This window comes from Leptidea sinapis, chromosome 1, assembly GCF_905404315.1.
Source record: "Leptidea sinapis chromosome 1, ilLepSina1.1, whole genome shotgun sequence".
Taxonomy (NCBI): domain Eukaryota; kingdom Metazoa; phylum Arthropoda; class Insecta; order Lepidoptera; family Pieridae; genus Leptidea; species Leptidea sinapis.
Window position 1 is genome coordinate 33717527 of NC_066265.1, and position 23839 is coordinate 33741365.

Here is a 23839-nt window from a genome sequence, read left to right on the forward strand (position 1 = left end):
TCACAATTTGATTCTCATTAAAGACACTTACACGAATTAGCACAAGGCTTTGCTCATCCATAACGTTTAATTTATTTTGTACAAAAGCCAAAACTTCACATATCATTTTCACACGTATGTTAATATCACAAAGAACAGAATTGAAGCCCAAATTAAAACAACCAAGTAAATAATTGCTTAAATGTATGATTTATTCAAATTTTCATTTTTGGTAAATTAAAAATAGTTTTCATAAGTCTACAATCAACTTAAGTTAGAACAAGATTCAGTTAAGGATAAAATAAATAATACAGTGAGTTCCATTTGAAAATGACAATAACATTCGTTACTTAAACATAACTGCACTAAATACTAGTTATCACTTTAAACCCAAGGTGGAACAGGAATCTTGAACAGCTTACATCCTAAATATTCGTCTAAGCCGCTCGAGCTCGTCTCTCGCTGAAATCAACAAAAAACAATGAGTACAAACAATCTGAATCAAAACTTCAAAAACCTGAACTTCAACCGAAGTCAGCAGCGAACGAATCAGGGTCTTCACGCCTTTTCTTTAACTTGTTGAATCTACTTTGATATGTTAATTGTTTATATTTATAAAATTTCGAGACTTAAAAGAATAATCATTATTTCTCTGTGTAATCTACAAATTTTATTTCTCAATATAAGTACCTATTAAGAAAAAAAACGAGAGTTTAATTAATATAAATATTAATTAAGTATAAATACTTTTTCATTAAAATTAGATATAAAACTACGATACAAAAATTAAATAAGTATCAACATTTTGTATACATTAACAATTGAGCTATACAGTAACTAACAATCACACAATCAACTACGTGGCGCAACCAATGTATGGGGGAGGGGAATATTAATTCATGATTGACTCACGATGCCAGTGTTTTAAGTAGTTATGAGTTCATTCGTAAAAAAAAGGAGAAAGTTCATTCCGTAGTCAGGTGTGTTGGGAGAACACTTTTAATAGACACGGTGAGATTGATTGTGAAATGATGAATTGTTTGAGAAAATTTATCTATGCAAGAAAAGTGTAATACAATTAATTAAATAGTTAAAGCGCGATAAAGTTAGGATATGAGGCCAGCAAGTTGTATGTGGTATGTCCACACACCGTACTTAGGATATTAAAGATACACTATTTATAGATACTGTGTTATGTCTTTATGCAGACGATACACAATTGTACTACTATTTTGATAAAACAGATACAATAGAGTCTATTAATAAAATTAACGACGATCTTAGAAACATCTACACATGGTCGGAGAATAACAGCCTGGTCCTAAACCCAACAAAATCGCAAATGATAGTCCTAGTCGAAAACCCAAATTAATGCAGTGTTGGAAAGTAGTCTGGACATAAAAATTGACAACGTGGTCTTAGAACGGGTAACGTCCGCACGTAACCTTGGAGTTCTACTGGATGGTGAACAAAAGTTTGTGGAACACGTGAATACTAAAATTAGAACAGCTTTTTTTAAATTAAAGACCTTGTATCAAATTAGAAACTATCTTAAAGAAGATTTGCGTTTACTTCTGTGCGAGACTGTGGTACTATCGCAGTTTAATTACTGTAGTTCCGTATATGGGCCGAGGTTGACCGGTAGCGCAGAGAGGGCAATACAGAGTGCAAAACTCATGTGTACGCTTTTGTTTCAACAAACCCAGGAAAGCATAATATATAACTCCCTACTTGAATACCAAGGACATCCTGAACATGAGTGCAAGAAGACAACTTCACTATGCTTGTTTAACTCAAAAGGTTATTTGGAACAAGCCTGAATATTTATTAGAAAAGCTCCGTTGGGTTAAAGATTTCATTGTACAACACATCTTGCGTGCAAACAGACAACTCGACCTGATAATCCCTAAGCACAAAACAGCTCGGTTTAGGGGATCTTTCAGATTCTCTGCAGCAAAAATATGGAATGACTTACCTCCTCCTCTAAAGAAACAAATGACTATCGAGTCCTTTAAAAAAAATACCGTTTTGCTCTACTAAAAAAGCAACTTGCTGCGGAGAAATTGAACCACTTCCACTGGAAATTTCTTTCTCTAAAAGATTTTTCTGTGTACGGACATAAACACACGCTCACACTCATGCACATACCTAAACACACACACACACACACTTACATACACAATTACAAGGGTAATCAGATATTTTTTTTCTTTCTAATATTACATTTTATAAAAAAAAGATAGCTTAAGTAGGTAATCGGGGAGCCACAATACATCCACTCCCGCTCAACACCTTAGGGAGGACGGGATGGCTGAAAAACAGCGCTACATGGAAACATAAATCCATGATTCCAATTCAGGTGAAGCTGAGCCTTTACCTTTTGCCTTTTGTTTCATCGCGTATCCTAATTGTTTATTTTATATTTGTAATGATTTTTATGGCAATAAAGAATTTATTAATAGACATATGGTAATAGGTTAAGTCTAGAATTAGTCGAGTTCCCCATATATTATTTATAATAGGGATCTAAAAATTGATCTGGTAGCCCTGATTGTTAATTAATAACGAAACAATAATAATAAATATTATGTAACCTGTTACTGTGATTGTTGATTCGTCCTCGTCAGCTGCCTCTATCCGCATTTACGCCTTCTGCAAGTTATAACTTAAAGTTAAAAGAAAATTTATTTATAACAGATTTCAGCATCATATCTAACACTAATCTCGCAAGATTATGGGTACCACAACGGCGCCTACATCTGGCGTGAAGCATTAATGTGTTTCGATCTGAAGGGCGCCGTAACTGGTGCAATAACTGGGCAAATGAAACTTAGCTTCTTATGTCTCAAGGTGAAGAGCACAATTGTGGTGCCGCTCAGAATTTTGGGCTTTTCAAGAACCCTAGCGGCATTGCATTGTAATGAGCAGGGCATATCAATACCATACAATAAAATGTAGCCCTTAGGCAATAGTGCAAAGCCAGCATTACATTTGTGTAATTAATCAATTAGTCAAATTCTTTATTTGCGTATAAACATGGTATGTTACGCGATGGTGCAATCTTACTGTCCCAAATGAATTGCCAGGTTTAACTAGGCATGCAAATTAAATACAATAAATGGTATAAGTAATTAAATAATTAGGCTGAAATATGTCTGTATGTCAGTAACAATAAAATATTTATTAACATAATAAAAAAAAATGCAGACTCACATAATAATAAAATAAGTAATAAATGTTGTTTGATTAATTAAGTTGGTATAAAATAATCGCAATTTTTGAAGCAAAACTTCTTTAGTCGCGACTTGGGGGTAACTCAGAATTTTTTTCTGGAGCAAGTAACGCACTGTACAAAAGTCAATTGAAAGAATTTTTTAAGCCGTTATAATGGTTTTATGGTTTTAAAAAAAACATTTCAATAAGCTCAGTAATATTTTTTTTAAATCTCCAAGTATATAATTTGCTTATTTATTACTACTTTTGTAATAAATAATATGTAACTCATTGTAATAAATATATGTAATCAGAATTTTTGCGACATTCGTTAATTTGTTTTTGGTTTCATCGTCCATTATTAGGATAGGCAAAGGGTTCGAGCCCATACATCAAAGTATGTCAAATAAAATGGCGAAATCCCAGGAATATTTATTACTCTTTCATCAATGAATAAGCATAAAAGAGAAAATCAAGAACCTGATAATGAGCTCATCTGTAAAAAGTTTAAGTGTTTATTTTCTGATGAATAATAATATCAAAATATAACGTTATATCATTCTTTGTAAAATATATAAAACTCACTTGATTAAATGATATTATTTAATATAAAGGCATTATTTTATTTTAGGTAGAGAATGACATTTTCTCTACCTAAATTTTGTTCAAAAGATGAAGTTATATTCGTTAGCGTTTGCGAGAAAGAAATTGCGAAAAATCTAACAAAGTTCCTTAGTATACGTGAGTGTTTATTTGGTAACAAGGCTTTATTTAATGTAATATATTAATGTATTCCTAAAGTTAATTATTATTAAGTTTTACTTCAATCGTGCGTAAAGATTACACGTATACACTTTTTTTCTTTCCAAGTCTAATCTATCTAATAATTTTAAATGAATGGACAGTTTATTGTAAATTCTACTCATAGCAAGGCAGCTTTTCTCAAACTGCAAGTAAGGATTTCGTCAAATATTAATCTATTTGGGTCCTTGCGTATTCTTTGAGAGTTAGTGTCAGAAACATTCTAGAAAAAATATTGACACACTTTTTACACAAAAATTATCTTTTCCCAAACTAGGCATAGCGTGTACTATGGGTATGGTACCAGACAACGATATATTTAATACAATATACTTACTTAAACATACATAAATACAAATAAACATCCATTGACTGGGAAACAAATATCCATATTCATCATATAAATGTTTGCACCTTTCTGTAGCTCAGCAGGCACTAACCACTGGGCTATGGGTCGTGTAATTAGTAATTGAATTTAAGTCAATTACTATTGAATTTAAGTCAACTATTATTGAATTTAAGTCAATTACTATTGAATTTAAGTCAATTATTATTGAATTTAAGTCAATTACTATTGAATTTAAGTCAATTATTATTGAATTTCACAACTACACACAGTTTATAAGTGTAGCGGGCTTACATTGGAGGTCGCGGCCGCGGGAGGCGCGGGGCTGGCGGCGGGCGCGGGCTGGCCGGGCACGGAGTACTGCGGCCGGAAGTTGGAGAACGTGGCCGCCGGGCTGGCCGCGCCGGAGAACCCGCCCAGAGTACCGCCCGCCGCGAACCCGGCCGGGAACTGGGGCATCTGGCCTGCGGGCAACACAATGTGAACGACAGTCTCTTGATACTTTAATACTTTAGTGTGCGAGCATTGTAAATACAGGTAAACTCTGAACTTAATTCTTTCGACGTTTTCACCGCTGTCATAGTCTATTTAGACGTATAAATGATCTAAGCTTGTGTTTATTTCGACGAAATTATCACAGAGCCTAGCGGTCGGATTTGAATACTACTTGTATTAGATGGCCAGATTCATGAAGAGTAAATAGTATTGTCTAGCGTTACAATACAACTCTCGGGTAGCCTTAAATACAGATATGTGAATTTAGTCAGAATAAAAATAACAGTTGTGATACAAGTATTGATGAAAAAAATATATAAACCCCAACTGATATTTTCGGACAAACACACACAGTTGAAACGGTTTTTCTTGAAAATTGTATTATACAATCACTTTTTCAAAGTGACAAAGAGATGATTACGAAACTGAAGTGGGCAGGGCACATAGTTCGACGGACAGATGGCTTTTGGGGCAGTAAAGTAAGTCCTCGAATGACGACCACATACCGGAAGACGTAGCGTTGGTAGACCCCCCATAAGATGAAAAGAGGATCCGGTCAAAATCTCTGGAACAAGTTGGATAAGAGCAGCGCAGGACCGATGATCATGGAGATCTTTGTCCAGCAGGATGACGATGATTACCGGCGGGGAGCGGGTTGCCGGCGGTGGCGGCCAGCCGCGACAGGATGGACCGCTCCGACATCTGCAGCCGCTGGGCCACGGGCGGGATGCGGGCCAGCGTGGCGGGCAGCCGGGACACGTCCGACTTCATGTCCGACAGCAGCTCCTCCAGCTGGTTCAGAACCTGACGACAATCCAACATTATACTCATTTAAATAAACCCTCCGCGGTTTATAAACCGTATTCACAATCTTATCTTATACGCAGTTCGGATAAAACTCAAAAGTAGAAAATGTCAAAAAAAACTTGACCCGCTGTAGAGGTGCAGTTGAAGTCGTAGAAATTCACAGACTTTATTGCGGATTTCTGTTAAGCAATATTTTGACAAACAAAAAGACCGTATTTATTCTGAAAGCTCTGAGGAAGCTTCCCAAATAAACGACAGAGTGTAATGTGGGCACTATACGACTACAGTGATGGTTTAGTGGTGCATTAGCTATGAGGGAGTAACTCAGCATAATTTTGTGAAAAGGTATCAAAACATCGGCACAAGTGTATGAAGATACCATTCTTGAGACGGTAGGTAGAAGGTAGTGAATCCCCTAAATAACACAATGTTCAATAACCAAGAATGGTCCTACCAACAAGACTCGGCGCCGGGTCATAAAGCTCGGTCTACGCAGTTTTGGTTGGAAACCAACGTTTCGCACTTCATCAGAGCTGAAGACTGGCCGTCGTCAAGTCACGAGAGTACGGCTTGCTCTAAACGCCATGATAATTTGGAGTCCCAAAAAAAAAAGGTACGATCGACAGTGAAGAATTTTCCCATGGAAAGAGTGCGTGCTTTTTTTGATAACTGGCCTCAACGTATGAAGGACTGTATTGCAGCCAATGGAGATCACTTCTTATAAGCTTTTTATATTTTAAATTGTTTTATGTTTATGTATTAAACTAACACACTGTAAATGTTATTGGCAATAATTTTTTATTTTATTTGTATCAGTATTTATGGCAAGACTACGTATTTAATACACAAGAATAATTTTGGCTAGTACATCGAACACTGTATGTTTTTTAAAGAAAGCTAGACTATGAATCCGCATCTTTTGTAACTGGCTTCAAAAGAGGAGAATTTCTCTTCTCGTCCATAATTATTGCTCTACGTACTTCTTATTGCGTGATACTGTCCTTCCCGTCTACCGCAATTGTACTGGAATGATTTTAGAAGAGCTGTTTCAGCAAATTTATGCTGTTGATCGCCATCGTCCTACTAAACATAACGAGCAGTACTGTCAAATACCGTAATAATTACCATATATGGGTAGCTGGTATACAATACCACACCTTATGAATATCGTGTTACCTTATGCAAGACAGCATTAGCAGGCTTGTTGCCAGCCAGCGACTCCTTGCTGAGATGCTGGTGCGACTCGGCGAGACACTCCACCTCGGCGAAGCGCGCGTTCAGAGACATGGCGGGGTGGTTGGGGTCCTGCGTCAGGTTGAGGTACGCGGCGCGGCGCAGCTGCTCCTCGATCACTAACGCTTGCTCCAGCAGCTGATTAATATAAATATAACATTAAGACTTGTTAAGCAAGGAAAGTAAATATTATCTAACAGTAATGCCTAATAGATAGCAAAATGTTAAAATGAAAAAGGTTCAAAAACTGACCTTGAATCGCCTTGCTAAGAATTTGTTTTTGATCTCGAGGAAGTTGCCCTTGCCGACATCCATCTTGAACGGCTCGTTGATGATGGCGAACCTCAGGTCGTTCTGGATGTCCTGCCAACGCCCGTAGCCGTGCGTCACGATGCCCGCCAGCAGCCAGTAGTCGTGTCTCCGGTGCCATATCTCGTACTCGCGGCCCGGGGCGGCCGCACGCTCCTCGTTCAGCCACAGTGTGTGAAGCTCGGTGAACCCGCCGTCCGCGATATTAAACATAAACTTGCGTCGCTCCACCTTGAGATCTTCCTCCTCTTTCACCAGCACGACGTCGTCATCGTCCTCTTCTTTCTTCTCTTCTTTAGTTTTCTCGGAGGACTCTGACTCTGTATTGTCACTCTTATCATCTTTATCATCTTTCAATTTTTCTTCTTTGACTTTTTCCTCTTTGTCATCCGCCGTTTTCTCTGCCTTATCATCATCTTTCGGTGGTTCCTCGTCAACAGACATCCGTCTTTCATCCTTAGTTTCTTCTTTGTTGCTTTCCTTTTCTTCAATCTTTTCTTCTTTTATGTCACTGGTATCCATCGGCTCTTCCTTGTCCTTATCTTTAAGTTCAGATTTAATTTCATCTTTTGTTTCTTCTTTCTCGTCCTTTTCTGATCCAACAGGTGTTGGCGCTTGTCCCGAGTTCTGCGTGGCCTGGGTTGGTGCAGGAGAGGGTGCGGCTGATGTGATGGGTGTAGCGCTTGATGGGGAGGGACTCGGAGCGGAACTTTCCGCTCCAGCTATCTTAACAGGTTCCACAGGCTTCCTTATTAATTCAGGCATGCTATAGTACCCATTAATGTGTTCGAACTCCTGCACTTTCTTTCTGATCAAACTCATCACACCAATCCTTGTCAATACATGTTGCCTAGATAATCCTTCTCTCGGGACACCATCTGCAAACGATTCAGCATTATCAGCTCCTGGTTCGCAAAGATGCCGCATGAATAAGGAAACGTAGGCTTTAAAATTTCGTTCAGATTTTCCTCTCAAATCTCTTACCAGCCATTGTGAATTAAACGCATCTTGTGGCGGCATTCCATATCGCATAATGGCATTGAGGAATGATTTCCTCTGTCTGGCATTGAAGCCGAGGACTTCCATGTTGCCCCCGACCCTGGCAAGTAAAGGCGGTAAAGGTCTATCTCTCTCTTCTCGTCTTTCGAGGCGTCTCTTACTTCTGCGACTCAGAAGATCACCATTATCATTCTTTTCATCAAAGTCGTCATCCTCTTTATCGTCTTCGCTACCCTGAGAGAAGTCAGAATTGAAATCAGAACCATTTTCCTGCCAAGTAGAGTCTTCCCTGTTTTCTGTTTGAGCAACACTTCCATCATTGTAGTTGACTTGCTTTCGGACTCTTTTACCTTTTCCAAGTGTTCTGGCCTGATCTTCCTGGTGTTGCTCATAATGATGCCTCAGTAACTTAATCCAATAAGATGGGTCAGTATTTTCTGCTTCCTGTTTAATAATCTCAGTGTCAACTTCTTCGTCATCACCTTTTGTCGAATAATTTGCTACTTTGAATGAACTAAGATATTCATTAGCCCATGACTCTTTCTGTTCTATACCTTCCTTTGATCTGTCCAACAATTCGCCAACAGCTTTATCATCATAATGAATGGCTTCCTCTTTTCCTTCATCCTCTTTAAATAACTCTTCAGTACCAAATCTGAGAATGTCATCCAACTCCTGTTTAGTGAAATTCGCTCCTTTGCCACCCATACCAGGTCTGACTACCAAATGTGTCAACATCATCTTTCTCTTAGCCACTTGTGTTACTCTCTCTTCTACACTGTTACGCGTAACAAAACGATAGATCATCACCTTATTGGCTTGACCAATACGATGAGCTCGGGAGAACGCCTGTATATCGTTATGGGGATTCCAATCTGAATCATAAATAATGACGGTATCTGCCGTTGCTAAGTTGATACCTAATCCGCCGGCTCTAGTCGACAGCAAGAACACAAACTGTTGGGCGCCAGGAGCGTTGAATCTATCAATGGCTTCTTGACGTATTGTTCCTGTAATACCACCATCAATTCTCTCATACTTATAGCCTTCTCCTTCCAGAAAATCTTCTAAAATATCTAACATCTTCGTCATTTGAGAGAATATAAGCACTCTATGGCCTTGTTCTTTCAGTTGTCTTAACATTTTTGACATCAGTACTAGCTTTCCAGACGCTTTTATTAGTGCTTGTGTTTCGTAATGGCCCTGTGGGGCCAATGGTGCCTCCTCGGCCGCGACGGGGAATAAATAAGGATGGTTACAACATTTCTTCAAATCCATCATAACATTAAGCAATGACACTGTAGCTCCACCGCTTTTGGGATTTAAAGCCTCATAATTTCTGGTTAAAATATATTTGTAATATTTTTTTTGCATTGGGGACAACTCAACTCGGACAATAAATTCAGATTTCGTTGGCATATTCTTGAGTACATCAGCCTTGAGACGTCGCAACATGTGTGGTCCAAGCATTTCATGCAACCTTTTTACTTGTTCCTCCTTCGATACATCAGCGAATTCGTTTTGGAATGCGGCAAGATCATTAAATTTATCTTTGTTTAAGAAATTGAGCAGATGGAACAACTCTTCCAAATTGTTCTGCAATGGCGTACCGGTAAGTAGTAGTTTATAATGAATTTGATAGCCAGCTAAAAGCCGGAAGAATTTGGATTGATTGCTTTTTAGTCTGTGCGCTTCATCGACCACAAGCACAGCCCAGTCAATAGATCCAAGACAAGTGGAATCAATTGAGATTAATTCATATGATGTAAGGAGCACATTAAATTTAACTTGTGACTTGATTTTAGATGGCCTACCACCTCTATTTGCGCCATCATCGAAAGTCAGTTCGTTTTCTCGTATTACAGCTCGCGAATCTTTATCCCCCACGTATGTGATGCAGTATAAATCTGGAGCCCATAGTTCAAACTCACGCTCCCAATTAATAATTGTAGAGAGTGGAACAGAAACAAGGAATGGTCCTTTGCAATGACCCTCTTTGAATAAGGAGTATAGGAAAGTCACAGTTTGAATAGTTTTACCTAGACCCATCTCATCAGCCAGAATAGTGTCAATGCCTTGTCCCCACGAATACCTTAACCAATTTAATCCTTCCAATTGGTATGGATGAAGTTGCATACCCGTTTCATAGACATATGGTGGTTGATCTTCATACTTTTTGTTGAGGTTAGTCGTGGGACGATCAGGGGGTGGGTTGTATTTCCTACAACTCTTCCCTTGTAGCCCACTACTGTTTTCATCATCATCAGTATTATCTCTGTTCTTGCTTTTACGTCCAGGTTTCTTTCCCTTACTACCTTTGCTTTTGCCTTCAGATGTAATACAGGCGCGCATGTCCTAAAAGAAAAACAAAATGATATAGAACTTGATAATACTTGGTTCATAGACTGTGTATGTATCTAACGTGCAGATTTTACCTGGTAATATTCAACGGCTGCTTTGAGCCCGGCAATATCTTCGTGTTCTGATTCCCATGTTGCCTGGTCGTAAGACAGATCACGCCACTTCACCAAATAATACGTAGTGCCATCTCGAGAGGTGCGGTGGTTGATCACTCGGTGCACAATTAACCACTCGGGTTTCACACCAAACCTAATAAATAAACATGATAGTGATAATAAAGTCAAGTATGATGATCTCTTGAGAAAATACTTAATACATATTTTTTGTCACCTCGGGTTTCAACATATTTGATAGAAATAAAAAAATATAATATATATATCCCAGAAATTTACTTGGGCTAACCAGCAAAAAAAAATTTATGAGTTCAATAAACACGTACGGGATGAGTTGAGACGCGTCAGTAGGATGGATCCTGCATTGGAGACACTTGGCCAATTTAAAACAGCTATACGAAACATATGTAGGAAACCATCCCACAACATAAAATTGTGTCTCTCATCCATTCTATGGGGATCCACATGAAAGCAGTTATTAGAGACGGGAGAAAAAATAGAACATACTGAATAAACATTTTTTTTAAACATTATTTTGTTTTATGTTTATTGGTTTTAAAATTTTACAAATTCTTCTTAAAGGTTAAAAACATACCTGTTACACAAAATATGATGGTTCAATACATTTAATTTCAATTAAAAACATTAATTCTTAATAAAAAATGGTACCTTACTATCCGCAATTAATTGATTTTTTTTCTACATTGTAAAATAACATATACATGTTTCAATTGCTTTGATGAATAGTATATACAGGGTGTATTTCTTAAAGGGGTATTGACGGCTAAGTCAAAATATTGATTCAATTGAGAATATTTTCCAAATATTGTTTCATGTCATTGATTCCTTTACAATTAGCAATTAAATTTTCTTCAAACTGCTGACTGAATTAACATTTTCTCTACTACACAGCTATTATGGAATGGAGATCTTGGTGAAAAGATACAAAGGCCAAGGAAGAATTAGGTGAAGTACATCATAATATGATTCTGTGTAAAATCATTCTTCTCAACACTTTCCTTTAACGCCATAATATGACGTGGTATATACTAAACAGTTTAAATTTGGTTAAGTGGCCAATTACCGCGTGTTAGTTGAATCACAATTTTAATCTGTGTTAGATAAATGTACCTGTAAAATTTATCCTCCAGCATTTTCTCATTGCTGTCTTGTTGGGAGTGTTTGCCGTGCAAACGCCTTCTTCCCTCTCTTTCCTCTGGCTCTTCCAACTTGGGTGGCTCTTCGGGGTCAGACTTACGCATGTAGTAACGGTACATCAACGGGTGGAAGACATCCAACTGTACACAACATAACATACATGATTAATATAAAAAAATACAAAATAGATATGGCAGCTGTATTAAGTCAAACTGTGTTTTGTATCTTCAGAATTATTAATTAAAGTAGCAGATTAGGATGACAGTTGGATCAAGTTTTGTTGTTTCTAAATAATGCGGTATCAGTTCGGCTGCGCGTGCTTTTGGGTGTGTTACAGCCATAATCTTAGTATAAAAGTCTCGTGTTTAATTGGTCCGCGTTTTAAATTTAGTGTTTTTATCGTTTTTGTTCTGTGTTTTCACGGATATTATTAAAAAATATATTGGTGTCGTGTTCTGTATTATATTATGTTGTTACATATAGCAACAATCCAAATAAAGAAACATTTCACTGATTCTGCAATACTACTTTCGTGATGTTTTTTTTTTTGTAGAACATATTATGCACTAAAATACTAAATATTACATTTTATATACGCAGAATACACTCTTTTTCTTAGGATCATTATCATTTAAGAAAATATGTGATAGATAATATAAAATATTGTATACAGAATATGACGCCGAGCTTAGATTATACTCTTAATAAACAGCTTCCTTCACAAAACATGCATTGTGTAATAATAATATAATAATAATAGTAATTGTAACAGCTAACAGTCTATGCTACCTTTGTACATTTTTTGAGGGTGAATAAATACTATAAAAATGTTTTGTATTATTCAACTGAATCTAAATGATTAGTCAGCATTTGCACTAGATTTTATTGCATTAGTAACTACTTCTGTACAACATTAAATTGATGGCCTCACTTGTAAAAGAGCGGAAAAAGAGTTTCATTGCGCATCTCTTCTCTATTGGAGCGTATTTTTTAAAGCGAAGCTGTGATAGGAATTAAATTGCCATGAATCAAACATCAGTGGATCAATTTTGAAAAACTAAATACATATGCTCAACTTGTCAATTATCTACAACATAAAAACTGTCAACACATCACAACAAACCTGCAATTCGGATATCCAGCTGCAATGCCAATAAGACTTGTCGTGCCATTTCACAAAGAACTCTCTGCTTCGGGGCGCTGCTTTCTTGCTTTTAGTGGAGTGTTCCTTCCACCGCCACGTCAATATTTTAGCAACTTTTCCTTCTATTGGTAAGCACTGTAAAATAAAATAGGACATATTTTTTTTTAATAAAACATGTTTAAAAATAAAATACACAATAGTTTTACCACAAAGTAATTACAACTTATAATTATTGAATGTTCAATAATCTTTAGGGGCCATATAGTTATAACAGCTGATAAATTGGCCTGTTTGTTAACTGAATCTAACCAAACTAATTAATTTTTCATATAAAGGGTAAATCTGTACATACTTCCAGATGGAAGAGATTATTAAAGAAACAGATGTAATATTGAACTGCATCAGTAATTAACAATGGGCATTGAGAATATTTGTAATTTCAATGGAATTATAATATAGAATCACGAAAATATGATATGGATTGTAAATAATAATGGTGGTGTTTGATATAAGTTGGAAACATGAGAGATAAAAATAAACTTCTAGTTATAGCAACTAAAGATTAATGAATTCCACAATATATTAAACTGGTGCTGTCAAAATAAACATAAAAATTATTATGACATTCATCACATATTATGACAAACATTTGGCCCAGTGGTTAGTTATCTTGACACCTTAACCAGGAGCTCCAGATCTGAATAACAGTAGGTAAAAATCTACTATATTTAAGCTGTGTTAGATAACGTATAGGCCACATGGTTTGGAGAAAGTGGTCCACTCAACTAAGTATTTATTATGTATTTATGTGAATGTTTAAATAAATGTGAATCATAACACTGATATTTGAAAATCACAAAAGGATCTCTAAATATTCAATACACTGTTCATACCTATATGATTGTTAGAAATAGAACCATCTACAGATATACATACTGTAATATAATATTGCTTACACTACATCGTGGACATATCCATTCACCATCAGGGATCTCATCCAGTGGTGGATTCAAACAGAAGCGATGGTAAGCTGATGGACAGGAATCACAGCACAGCAACTCACCACCATCCTTGCAAACCCTGTAACAATTACATTATACTATTATGTGTCCTTATGTATGTCGTACCGAAACCACTATGTGTTGGTCCCACAAGATGGACCAACAATCCGGTCAAGATCACCGAGTAGTAGTGAAATGATGACGTCGTTACTATCAAGCATTTAAAAAAAATGTAATGCCTGTAAAATGGTATTTGTATCTTGTTTGAAAAGTCTTCATTGACTGAGGATATGAGGGTTACATGCTGATAATTATAATAAAGAGCATAGACCTCAATATGGCACCACCTTTTAACATTACATAAACACAATAATTGTGCTTAACATTATTTCATGTCTTCACTTGATAAACTAACATTCCAGTCAACTTCCAAATCAAAGAAAGGGGGTTCATTAGAATGACTTGTTAGTTAACAACTTGTAAGTGCTCACCTGCAGAACTCTTGATGCTCATCATCATCCTCTTGGTCCTGGTTCCCCTCAGCCTCGCAGTGCGGGCACGACCAGCGCCCCTCAGGTGTCTCCTCTAGCTCTGGCTCCAAACACACCAGATGGTACGCGCGGGGACATGTGTCGCACAAGATTATCTCACCACCTTGTTGACAGACCTGAATAAGAAGTTCAAATATTTATGATGGCCAAAATTGTGACAAAGTTTTGTCTTAGTTATGTATTTGAATATTTTAGAAGCTATTCTACTTATAATATAATAAGGCATACATTAAAGTTGCAATTATTTTAGCAAATTTAATAGTTTATACCCAGAAAATAGAAATATAATATGAGTGAACATGTTTACCTCACAGTAGTCCTGGTGTTCTGGCTCGCCTTCAGTGCCATCGGGGAACTTGTTAGTTGTCTTCAATTTCTTCTTTTTCCTACTCTTATTACCAATCTTTGTCTTGGCTTTCTTCTTTGGAGGTTGCTATGAAAGTTAATAATACATTTTAGAGTCAATTATTATATACAACTATTTTTTTATCAAATCTAAATATCATGAATAAAATATAATTTAGTTAATTTTCTTTTATATACAACTTTTTGCAAAAAAAAAACAGGCACAATCTAGCTAACCTGTTTCACTGGCATCTTCAGATTATTTAATATTTAATAAATAAGCAAAACGTAGCTTCTGTCAATTTTGTCATTACATTTCGATGAAATTAATGATAAATGATTCCAGTAGCTCTGCTCTAATTCAACGAAAAACGAAGTTTCGTCCTTCGGGACGAAACTTCGTTTTTCGTCATTACGTAATTACTTGACATTTCGAATTTCTACACCTACATTAATTCATATATGTTCCGAGCGAAAATATGACGATGTCAGATCGTATCTAGAATTAGATTAATTAATTAGATTGTATAAATATACGCAATTATTTTTATTCTTTTTAGTGCATATTATATCTATTGTTTAGAAATAGTGTTTTTGAAGTCGTTTTTTTTGTTATTTTTTTTTTATTTTATGATTTTTAGTAAATTTGAAGTACACTAACTAACAATTTTGATAAATATGTGTAGATATAGTAAAATTTTCAATCCAGCAATGAACGTAAGCGCTTCGCAATTTGATTACAGACAGTAACAAATTCTGCCACAGATCGCACCCTTACTGTAGTCGTTAAGGAATCCCATTGATCATCATATTCGACTACACTAATTACTTGGCCATAACTATGTTATGGTAGATGACTTAAATATCCGGATACCATAAAAAAGATTCGGCTGAGTATCGTTAATTTGCTAATAATCGAAATAGGACAATCCGACAATAATTATCTAAAAATTATGAGTTAATACGAACTATCAACGATTCCTGCCATGATACACAATTAACTGCAATTTTTGTTAAAGTCCGACTATGTATTAAATTTGAATTTGGAATAACTTTTTTTTTAAATTTCATAAATGTGCCAGTATTATTCTCAAATGATTAAAACCTCTTTTGCATTTTCTGAAGGGACGTAAAAAATAAAAAACGCTCGTTTTTTTTGCCACCAAATGAGTTAATAATAAAGTAGATAGACTTTAATAGAAACATACTCTTATAAATTTCAATTACACTTAAATTTAATTGCTAGGCCACCCAAAAACCTTATAAACAATGTTCTTTTGTTTTAATAACATATTTGAGGATAGCCATATTGGTTTTTCTAAATTAATTTGAAATTGTTTTGTTAGTTGAGTTCTATCATTAGGTCCTCACCTTATACATAATTTATGTTATTAACCCTGTGTTCAAATCAGCTTTTACAAGCTCCCTACTTGGGCGGTATGTTAACAATGATGAGAAAAATTCTATTGTCTTATATCCTATGATAATTATGTTAAAAATAACTCACTGGTGCATTGGGATCTTCTTCCTTTGGCGGTACTGGTTCTTCTACAGCACTTGCTGCTGTTTTGGCTGCTTGGGCTTCAGCCAACATTTGTTCAAACTCTGCATCCGAATCAGAATTAGCACCTGCACTGCCTTCTTGTTCCTCTTCCTGCTTAAAGATATTGTTTTAATTAGCAAAATTAATTAATTGCAGACATTTATAAACATCATAATATCTGTTTTATTTCAATCTTTTTCACAAACCTTGCAACAATGACAAGCTGTCTTGTTGTATATTAAATATAATTTTTTCATCTATTATCAAACTTTATTTTTCAAAATCAAATCAATACAGGCAAAGTTGTGATATTCGATTTTTTTTTTTATTGCAAGTCACATTAATGAAATGGTACAAATACGGCGACCTACAGATTTAATTATTTTGAGGATGTATTCTAAATAAACTACTGATTAGGTTAGTTTCATGAAGGCACATAATGATATAAAGTCTTTGGTCAAATAATTCGGTGATCAATCTCTTTTACTAGTTTTTAAGAAATTTGTTAAAGGTAATGTTTTGTGTTTTATAAAACAAGATCTACATGAATATATCAAATGATCATTTTTCCTTAATCCTTTCCTTATCGCACGGCTTGGCGGAAAGCAGCTAGGCGAAAAAAAGTGTAAGATTTCTCGGTAAGAGGTACGATATTCAAAGCTATCAATATGTAGCACATACAGATAATAGTATTTTATTAATATTAAAGGTAAAGGTGTAGTAAATTAATTTTTTGTTATTTGATACTTTTCAGTTTATAAGTCGGTTTTTTAACATAGTTTTTTTTTTACTTTTTAGTGTCAGTTAATAATTATAATATATAATCAACCTGAATGAAAACTCTGCCCTGTACTTTCCCCGGGGCGTGAAAAAGAATAGGGGAGTCCCAGGCCCATGGGTGTCGTAAGAGGCGACTAAGGGCTTTTTAGAAGTGGGAGAGCCACGCTGCCGTCTTATGACGTCAGCACAATCGGGCCAGACTCGTCCGGGTTAATTACCACACTCGCACAGATTACCGGCGTGAAGTAGCGGCCTAGTGCCGCTATGTTTCGCATAGGTTAGTTTCGAGGACCGGAGGCCATCCCTTCCTCCCCCGGATATTTTTATACCAAGCTCTGTAGTACCGATCGGTGGCAGATCACAGCCCTGGTTCGATGCGTCAGTTAAAGCAGCATATGACTGCAAAAAACAGGCGTATCGAACTTGGGTTGCGGCGCTGGGCACAAAGGATCCGAACTGCAAAGTTCTTAAGAGGAAATATAACCGTGCCTCCAGATTTTTTAAGCGGCAAATCGCCCGTGCGAAGTCTAAGCACGTCGTCAAAATCGGCGAGCAGCTTTCCAGTTACCCGACCGGAACACGCAAGTTCTGGTCGTTGTCGAAAGTTGCTCTTGGTAACTTTAACCAGCCGTCCATGCCGCCGTTGCACATGAGGAATGACACCCTGGCCCATACGGCAAAAGAGAAAGCCGAGCTCCTGTGCGCTCTTTTCGCCTACAACTCGACTCTTGACGACAACGGAAAAACACCGCCGACCATCCCGCGGTGTCAGAGCTCTATGCCTGAAGTACAGTTCAGACAGAAAACTGTTAGGCGAGCTCTGTTTTCGTTGGACGTCAGGAAGTCGAGCGGGCCGGATGGCATTTCTCCAATCGTGCTTAGAACGTGTGCCCCTGAGTTGACGCCGGTGCTAACGCGTTTATTCCGGCACTCTTATTCCAAAGGCGTAGTCCCTGACTCATGGAAGTCAGCCCTTGTCCACCCGATCCAAAAAAAAAGGAGACAGTTCGGAGGCTACAGGCCTATTGCTATCACCTCCCTGCTCTCCAAAATCATGGAGAGCATAATTAGCCGCCAGCTTTTAGTATACCTAGAAGGTCACCAGTTGATCAACGACCGACAGTACGGCTTTCGCCATGGACGGTCGGCAGGTGATCTTCTGGTATACCTAACACATAGATGGGCGGCGGCTATTGAAAGCAAGGGGGAAGGCCTGGCAGTTAGCCTGGATATAGCGAAGGCCTTTGATCGTGTATGGCACAAGGCGCTCCTCTCAAAACTTCCATCATTTGGGCTTCCCGAGAGCTTGTGCAAGTGGACCTCCAGCTTCCTCACTGGGCGTAGCATACAGGTCGTTGTCGACGGATATTGCTCGAACGCGAAGCCCGTGAATGCTGGAGTGCCCCAAGGCTGTGTGCTATCTCCTACATATCAATGATATGTTGGACACCTCCAACATGCATTGCTATGCAGATGACAGCACTGGTGATGCCGTATACACGGGCCATGCAGGTCTCTCTCGGGAAATTGTCGACCAGTGCCGGGAGAAACTTGTGTCTTCTATCGAGTCCTCTCTCGAAAAGGTCGCGGAATGGGGTAAATTGAACCTTGTCCAATTTAACCCCCAGAAGACTCAAGTTTGCGCGTTTACCACTAAAAAAACCCCATTTGTCGTATCACCGCTCTTCGAGAACACTTCTCTTAAAGCCGCGCCTAGTATCGGAATACTGGGTCTCGAAATCTCGAGCGATTGCCAATTCCGTGGCCATCTGGAGGGCAAAGCCAAATTGGCCTCGAAGAAGCTGGGCGTCATCAATAGAGCACGGCAATACTTCAAGCCGGCCCACATTCTAGCGCTCTACAAAGCGCAGGTCCGGCCACACATGGAGTATTGCTGTCATCTCTGGTCTGGTGCACCCCAGTATCTGCTCGATCCATTTGACCGCGTGCAACGTAGAGCAGCTCGAATTGTCGGGGACTGAGTGCTCTGTGAACGGCTGGATCACTTGGCGTTGCGTAGAGACGTCGCTTCATTGTGCGTCTTCTACCGCATATATCACGGGGAGTGTTCCGAAGAGCTGTTTAACATGATTCCTGCCGCCGAATTTCACCTTCGCACGACACGCCACAATATATATATCCCCACCATCTGGATGTGGGGCGGTCCTCCACAGTGCGGTTTTCAAGAAGCTTTCTCCCTCGTACTACAAAACTGTGGAATGAGCTTACTTGTGCGGTGTTTCCGGGACGATACGACATGGGTACCTTCAAAAAAAGCGCGTACACCTTCCTTAAAGGGCGGCAACGCTCTTGTGATTCCTCTGGTGTTGCAAGAGAATGTGGGCGGCGGTGATCACTTAACACCAGGTGACCCGTACGCTCGTTTGTCCTCCTATTCCATAAAAAAAAACTCCTAAAAAAGCCGTACAAAAAACACAATTATATCATCGAGGTAAACAAAAATTTTCATAAAATGAAAACTACTGGGCCAAACTATGTAAAATTTTTCAAATGGCATCTATTTTGCATCGAACTAAACTTACGTAAAAATTACGTAAATCGGATCATAAATCTCAGGGTAATCGGTGTACACACATAAAAAAAATAACGATCGAATCGATAACCTCTTCCTTTTTAAAGTCGGTTAGAAAGGAACATTATTCCTACCTAGTGTTCCACGACACTCACCAATATGATAAGTCATACTAAATGTTTACTTACACTACTAGTCCTCTTCCTCTTGCTAAATTTAATCTTGAGTGTGGGTACTTTAGGTTTGCGGCCCGGCTTGCCCCGCGGCGTGGAGCCCGAGTGCTTGGGCTTGCGGCCTCGTTTGCGAGGAGCCGGCACTCCTTCGTCACTCACACCCTCGTCCTCCTCTTCTTCCGGCTCATCAACAGAATCATCGACCTGTTTAGTGTTACATAAGCATTATTATACTATTACTTATTTCAATTGAACACTGTGTTTGCCTATTATTGGGTGCATCTATGTAAGCTTTCTAAGAAATGTGAATTAAATATTACAATAGGGGAGCCTTAGTTGTGCAGCATATGCGATTAAAAAGATTAGACAATTAACTGACATAGACACGGCGCGACTAATATACTTCAGTCATTTTCATAGTATTAAATATTTTTGATAATTGTGTATAAGGGAATATTCTTTCTAAACAATATGCACATATTTTACGCCCTTTGGGGCACCAAACAGTTGTTACCGTTAGCTTTTTATTGGTAAGCTTTGCTTTAAGACACTTGCGGCGTTTGACCTGCTCGGGGTAAGCCATTGCATTTTTCGCTTACGGTTATCGTAAAGAAACCACTTTTAATCACATGTCTCAATTCGATCCAATATTTTTTCATTTCGGTATCGATTCAACAAGGCAACACAATTTTCATCACACGTATCTTGTTTATTATCGTTGTTTGACTGATTTGTAGAAAGCTACAAATCAGTCAAACAACGAGGCACACATTTTTCATATTTTTTTATTTAATTGATTTGACGCAAATGAGTCAATATTGTTGGTAAGGTAACGTAAACCATGCCGCTAATTCCTGGGTAGATTGGCTCGGATCGGCTTCTACCATCTCTTTCAGTTCATTGTTATTCAGCTGTGTGGTTAGCAGTCCCTTTCCAAACTCAATATTAATAATGCAAACTGTTTGTGCCGCATTAGTTTCGCATCGAAACTCGTATTTAAAAAGTCACTCGAAATTTCGAAGTATCCACCTTCCTTGTCGAAGCTGAATAAATCGAATGTTGTACATTTTTTAAAAGAAGAACTACAATAGGCACCATGAGAAATAAGTTTCACTCAAAAATCTCAAATCATGAACGTTCTATATCAATTCGAAGTAGAGGAACTTGACAATTTAATACTTTAACCCCTATTATTTTCCTAAGGGGTTTAAGGGGGTAAGACCGATTTAAGACCCTCATCATATAGAAATTAATAACTAAGTAATAATCGCTAGTCTGAGACATGTTATAATATAATTTATTAATTTTCTGTACAAACCTTACTATCTTTCGGCGTACGTCCCGCTCGTTTTGACGACACATAGTCGGAAGCTGTCGATGTGTTCGTATTCTCTTCCGATCCTCCAATATTCTGATTGTTGCTGCCGTCCAGGTGCGGGTTTGTTTCGCAGAACAGGCGCCACTTTGCGGCCACCAACATCATTACTTTCGATACTGGCACCTGAACAAGGTAAAACAAACATACAAGTCGTATTTCTAAATTCTATGCTATTTGCAAGTATCAAATATAGCCATGGACAACAAGTGTGATCGCCTATTTTATCAGCCTTAAATTTGTAATGATATACATATAATATAGGACACAAATGTTTTGATTCCACTGGGAACAAGACGTAAGCTCGTATGATACGTACATAATATGGCTTATACACATCCGAGTCCAACAATCACTTACGGCTGTTTTCAATAACCTATCTATCCTTAGTTTAACTTACTAGAGGTAGAAAAATCTATCATTGTACGCTTACTTACATTTCAATAACTTATCGACAGATAGTATTGGACTATAACTAATATTGGACATAACTATGGATAGATAAGTCTTGTCATTAAACGGTGACAGCAGTATATCCGTAACCAGAGATACGTTATTGAAAACGGCCGTTAGACAATAACTGACGCATTACAATTAGACAGTATTCTAGGACTTACTAAAAAGACATTTTAACATCAGAATTTAATATATTAAAACTACTTTAACAGAGAAGGCTAACTAACGGCCTTACAAATAAACTTGCGGGTCAAGTCAGTCAAGAACCATGTACGTATCAATACGTATACTCTTACGGTCTCACAAATAAAATTGGTGTAAAGTTATACCTGAGAATAAACCAAGAATATTACATATAGTTGACAACACTGTCATTACAATGATAATTCTGAAGTTTTATGAATGTCAAGCAGCCTTGCAGATAAAAGCGGGTAACGTGATACGTCCGAATAAGCCAATCGTAAGCATACTATCTATTCGTAAACTTGGTATAGCTGATTCCATAGTTCGGCTTTCCTTTACTATCTTGCTGCATATCTGTTAGAGATGCTCTACTCCCTCTTTCACGCTATGTTCTCTGCATAGAGAATGCATGACTTGGGCCAATCCGCATTATAGAGACGAGTTGTTCTTCGTTGATGATTCGTTTATCCACTCAGTGTAATGTCTATAGAACTAGCACAATACAATGAACGAAACTCGCCACATATTTCATCATCAGAATGATACTAAAAATAGTATTAAAATATGGACCCACATATTTAAAAATTAGGGAAGCATCGTACAAGTACAAGTTTATATTAATTATAAATTTAGTTTTATAAGATGTTTGTACAAAAATTATTGAGGCGCTAAGATATGCGAGTCAAAAGAAAAAAAATATTATAACTTATCAAAAAATAAGTCATCTTGCACTAACGGAACGTTTGCGTAATTGACATTTAGACTTTTTCGACATAACAGTCCTTGTCATTATTTATATGGATGTTCCGACATCATCAAACTATCTATGCCTACTCAAATCAGTTTTGTCAGTGTTTTTTGATACTAAACTCCGTAAGTAAGTATCTTTAAATGATTCGATACCTTCTTGAAAAAATAATGAATTGTGTATCCTCAATTATTACTGCTCGTCAACCTTCCACATTTATATTATACTATCTTTTAGCAGACAGTGATTAGGCATAGACATAAGATACAAATTATTGATTGAACACTAGATATTGATTAATAATTTTAGGTTATAATTTACTTTTGGGTATATCAATTTTCTCCCACTTTTTTAGACTTACTTACGATTTGCTTTTTTCTTAATTTTGTTACGTTTTACAATTATTCATAAGTCCCGTGATGTACGCCACTTCTTTCAGTGGTTCCCAAAATACATGCATTCTCGCTATCCTCCTTTTGACCCTTAAATATTCCTGAATAAAAACATGTCTGTAGTTACCTTTGGGTTCTCCTTCACGATAAATGGCCGCACGTGTTGCTGGAATAACTTATAACTGGTCAAATTCTCAAGATCAGCGTCCGAGTACTGTATATCTACGTCTGCCAGACCAAATGATGTGCAAACTTCTTCCACTGTCGGCATACCTGTTTGATATAAAAAAATTATAATAAAAGATATAGCAGATTTTAGAAAATAACATTGTTTACTGCCATTGGACGAATCCAGGATGCCCGGTTGGCCAATACCCTTATTAGGCTCTAGAGAACTCTGTGAGAAGGACCAGGAGACTTACAAGTGCAGAAAGTTAAACGTACCAACCTTACCGACCAGGACACCATATCATTACGTACTTGTTGGTGTGTAAATTGGTGGTAAATGTTATAAAGGAAATTCTCTTGACATTAGCAAGTCGACACTTGATTTCCTTGATCTTTTTTTAGTATTTTCTTTGATTAACGCGAGTGTTACCTACATATTTAAATAAAACACTTTTATAGGTTATAACGCGTGTAAAATGCGTTTTTATGTATGAAAATAAGGGACGAGAAGAGCAGGATGTTCAGCTGATTGTAATTGATACGACCTTTCCATTACAATGTAGTGCCGAAAAACCCAAAAATTCTGAGCGGCACTACAATTGCGCTCGTCACCTTGAGACATAAGATATTAAG

The 23839-nt window shown here is 37.4% G+C and overlaps 1 protein-coding gene across 1 annotated transcript in view; it reads right to left on the reverse strand.

Annotated features, from left to right (window-relative positions):
• Nucleotides 1-166: 166 nt before the first annotated feature.
• The window catches only part of LOC126966139 (chromodomain-helicase-DNA-binding protein Mi-2 homolog), a 31690-nt gene continuing 8017 nt past the window's right edge, over nt 167-23839 (reverse strand). The window contains exons 5-20 of the mRNA XM_050810078.1: nt 23166-23311; nt 21203-21385; nt 19900-20088; nt 16363-16509; nt 14818-14943; nt 14451-14626; nt 13915-14038; nt 12938-13093; nt 11788-11954; nt 10618-10792; nt 7127-10537; nt 6818-7012; nt 5476-5638; nt 4634-4803; nt 2574-2631; nt 167-441 (exon numbers count right to left, since the gene is read on the reverse strand). Coding sequence (XP_050666035.1) covers nt 2623-2631; nt 4634-4803; nt 5476-5638; nt 6818-7012; nt 7127-10537; nt 10618-10792; nt 11788-11954; nt 12938-13093; nt 13915-14038; nt 14451-14626; nt 14818-14943; nt 16363-16509; nt 19900-20088; nt 21203-21385; nt 23166-23311 — 5537 coding nt within the window. The 3' untranslated portion in view covers nt 167-441; nt 2574-2622. The remainder of the gene's footprint in view (nt 442-2573; nt 2632-4633; nt 4804-5475; nt 5639-6817; nt 7013-7126; nt 10538-10617; nt 10793-11787; nt 11955-12937; nt 13094-13914; nt 14039-14450; nt 14627-14817; nt 14944-16362; nt 16510-19899; nt 20089-21202; nt 21386-23165; nt 23312-23839) is intronic.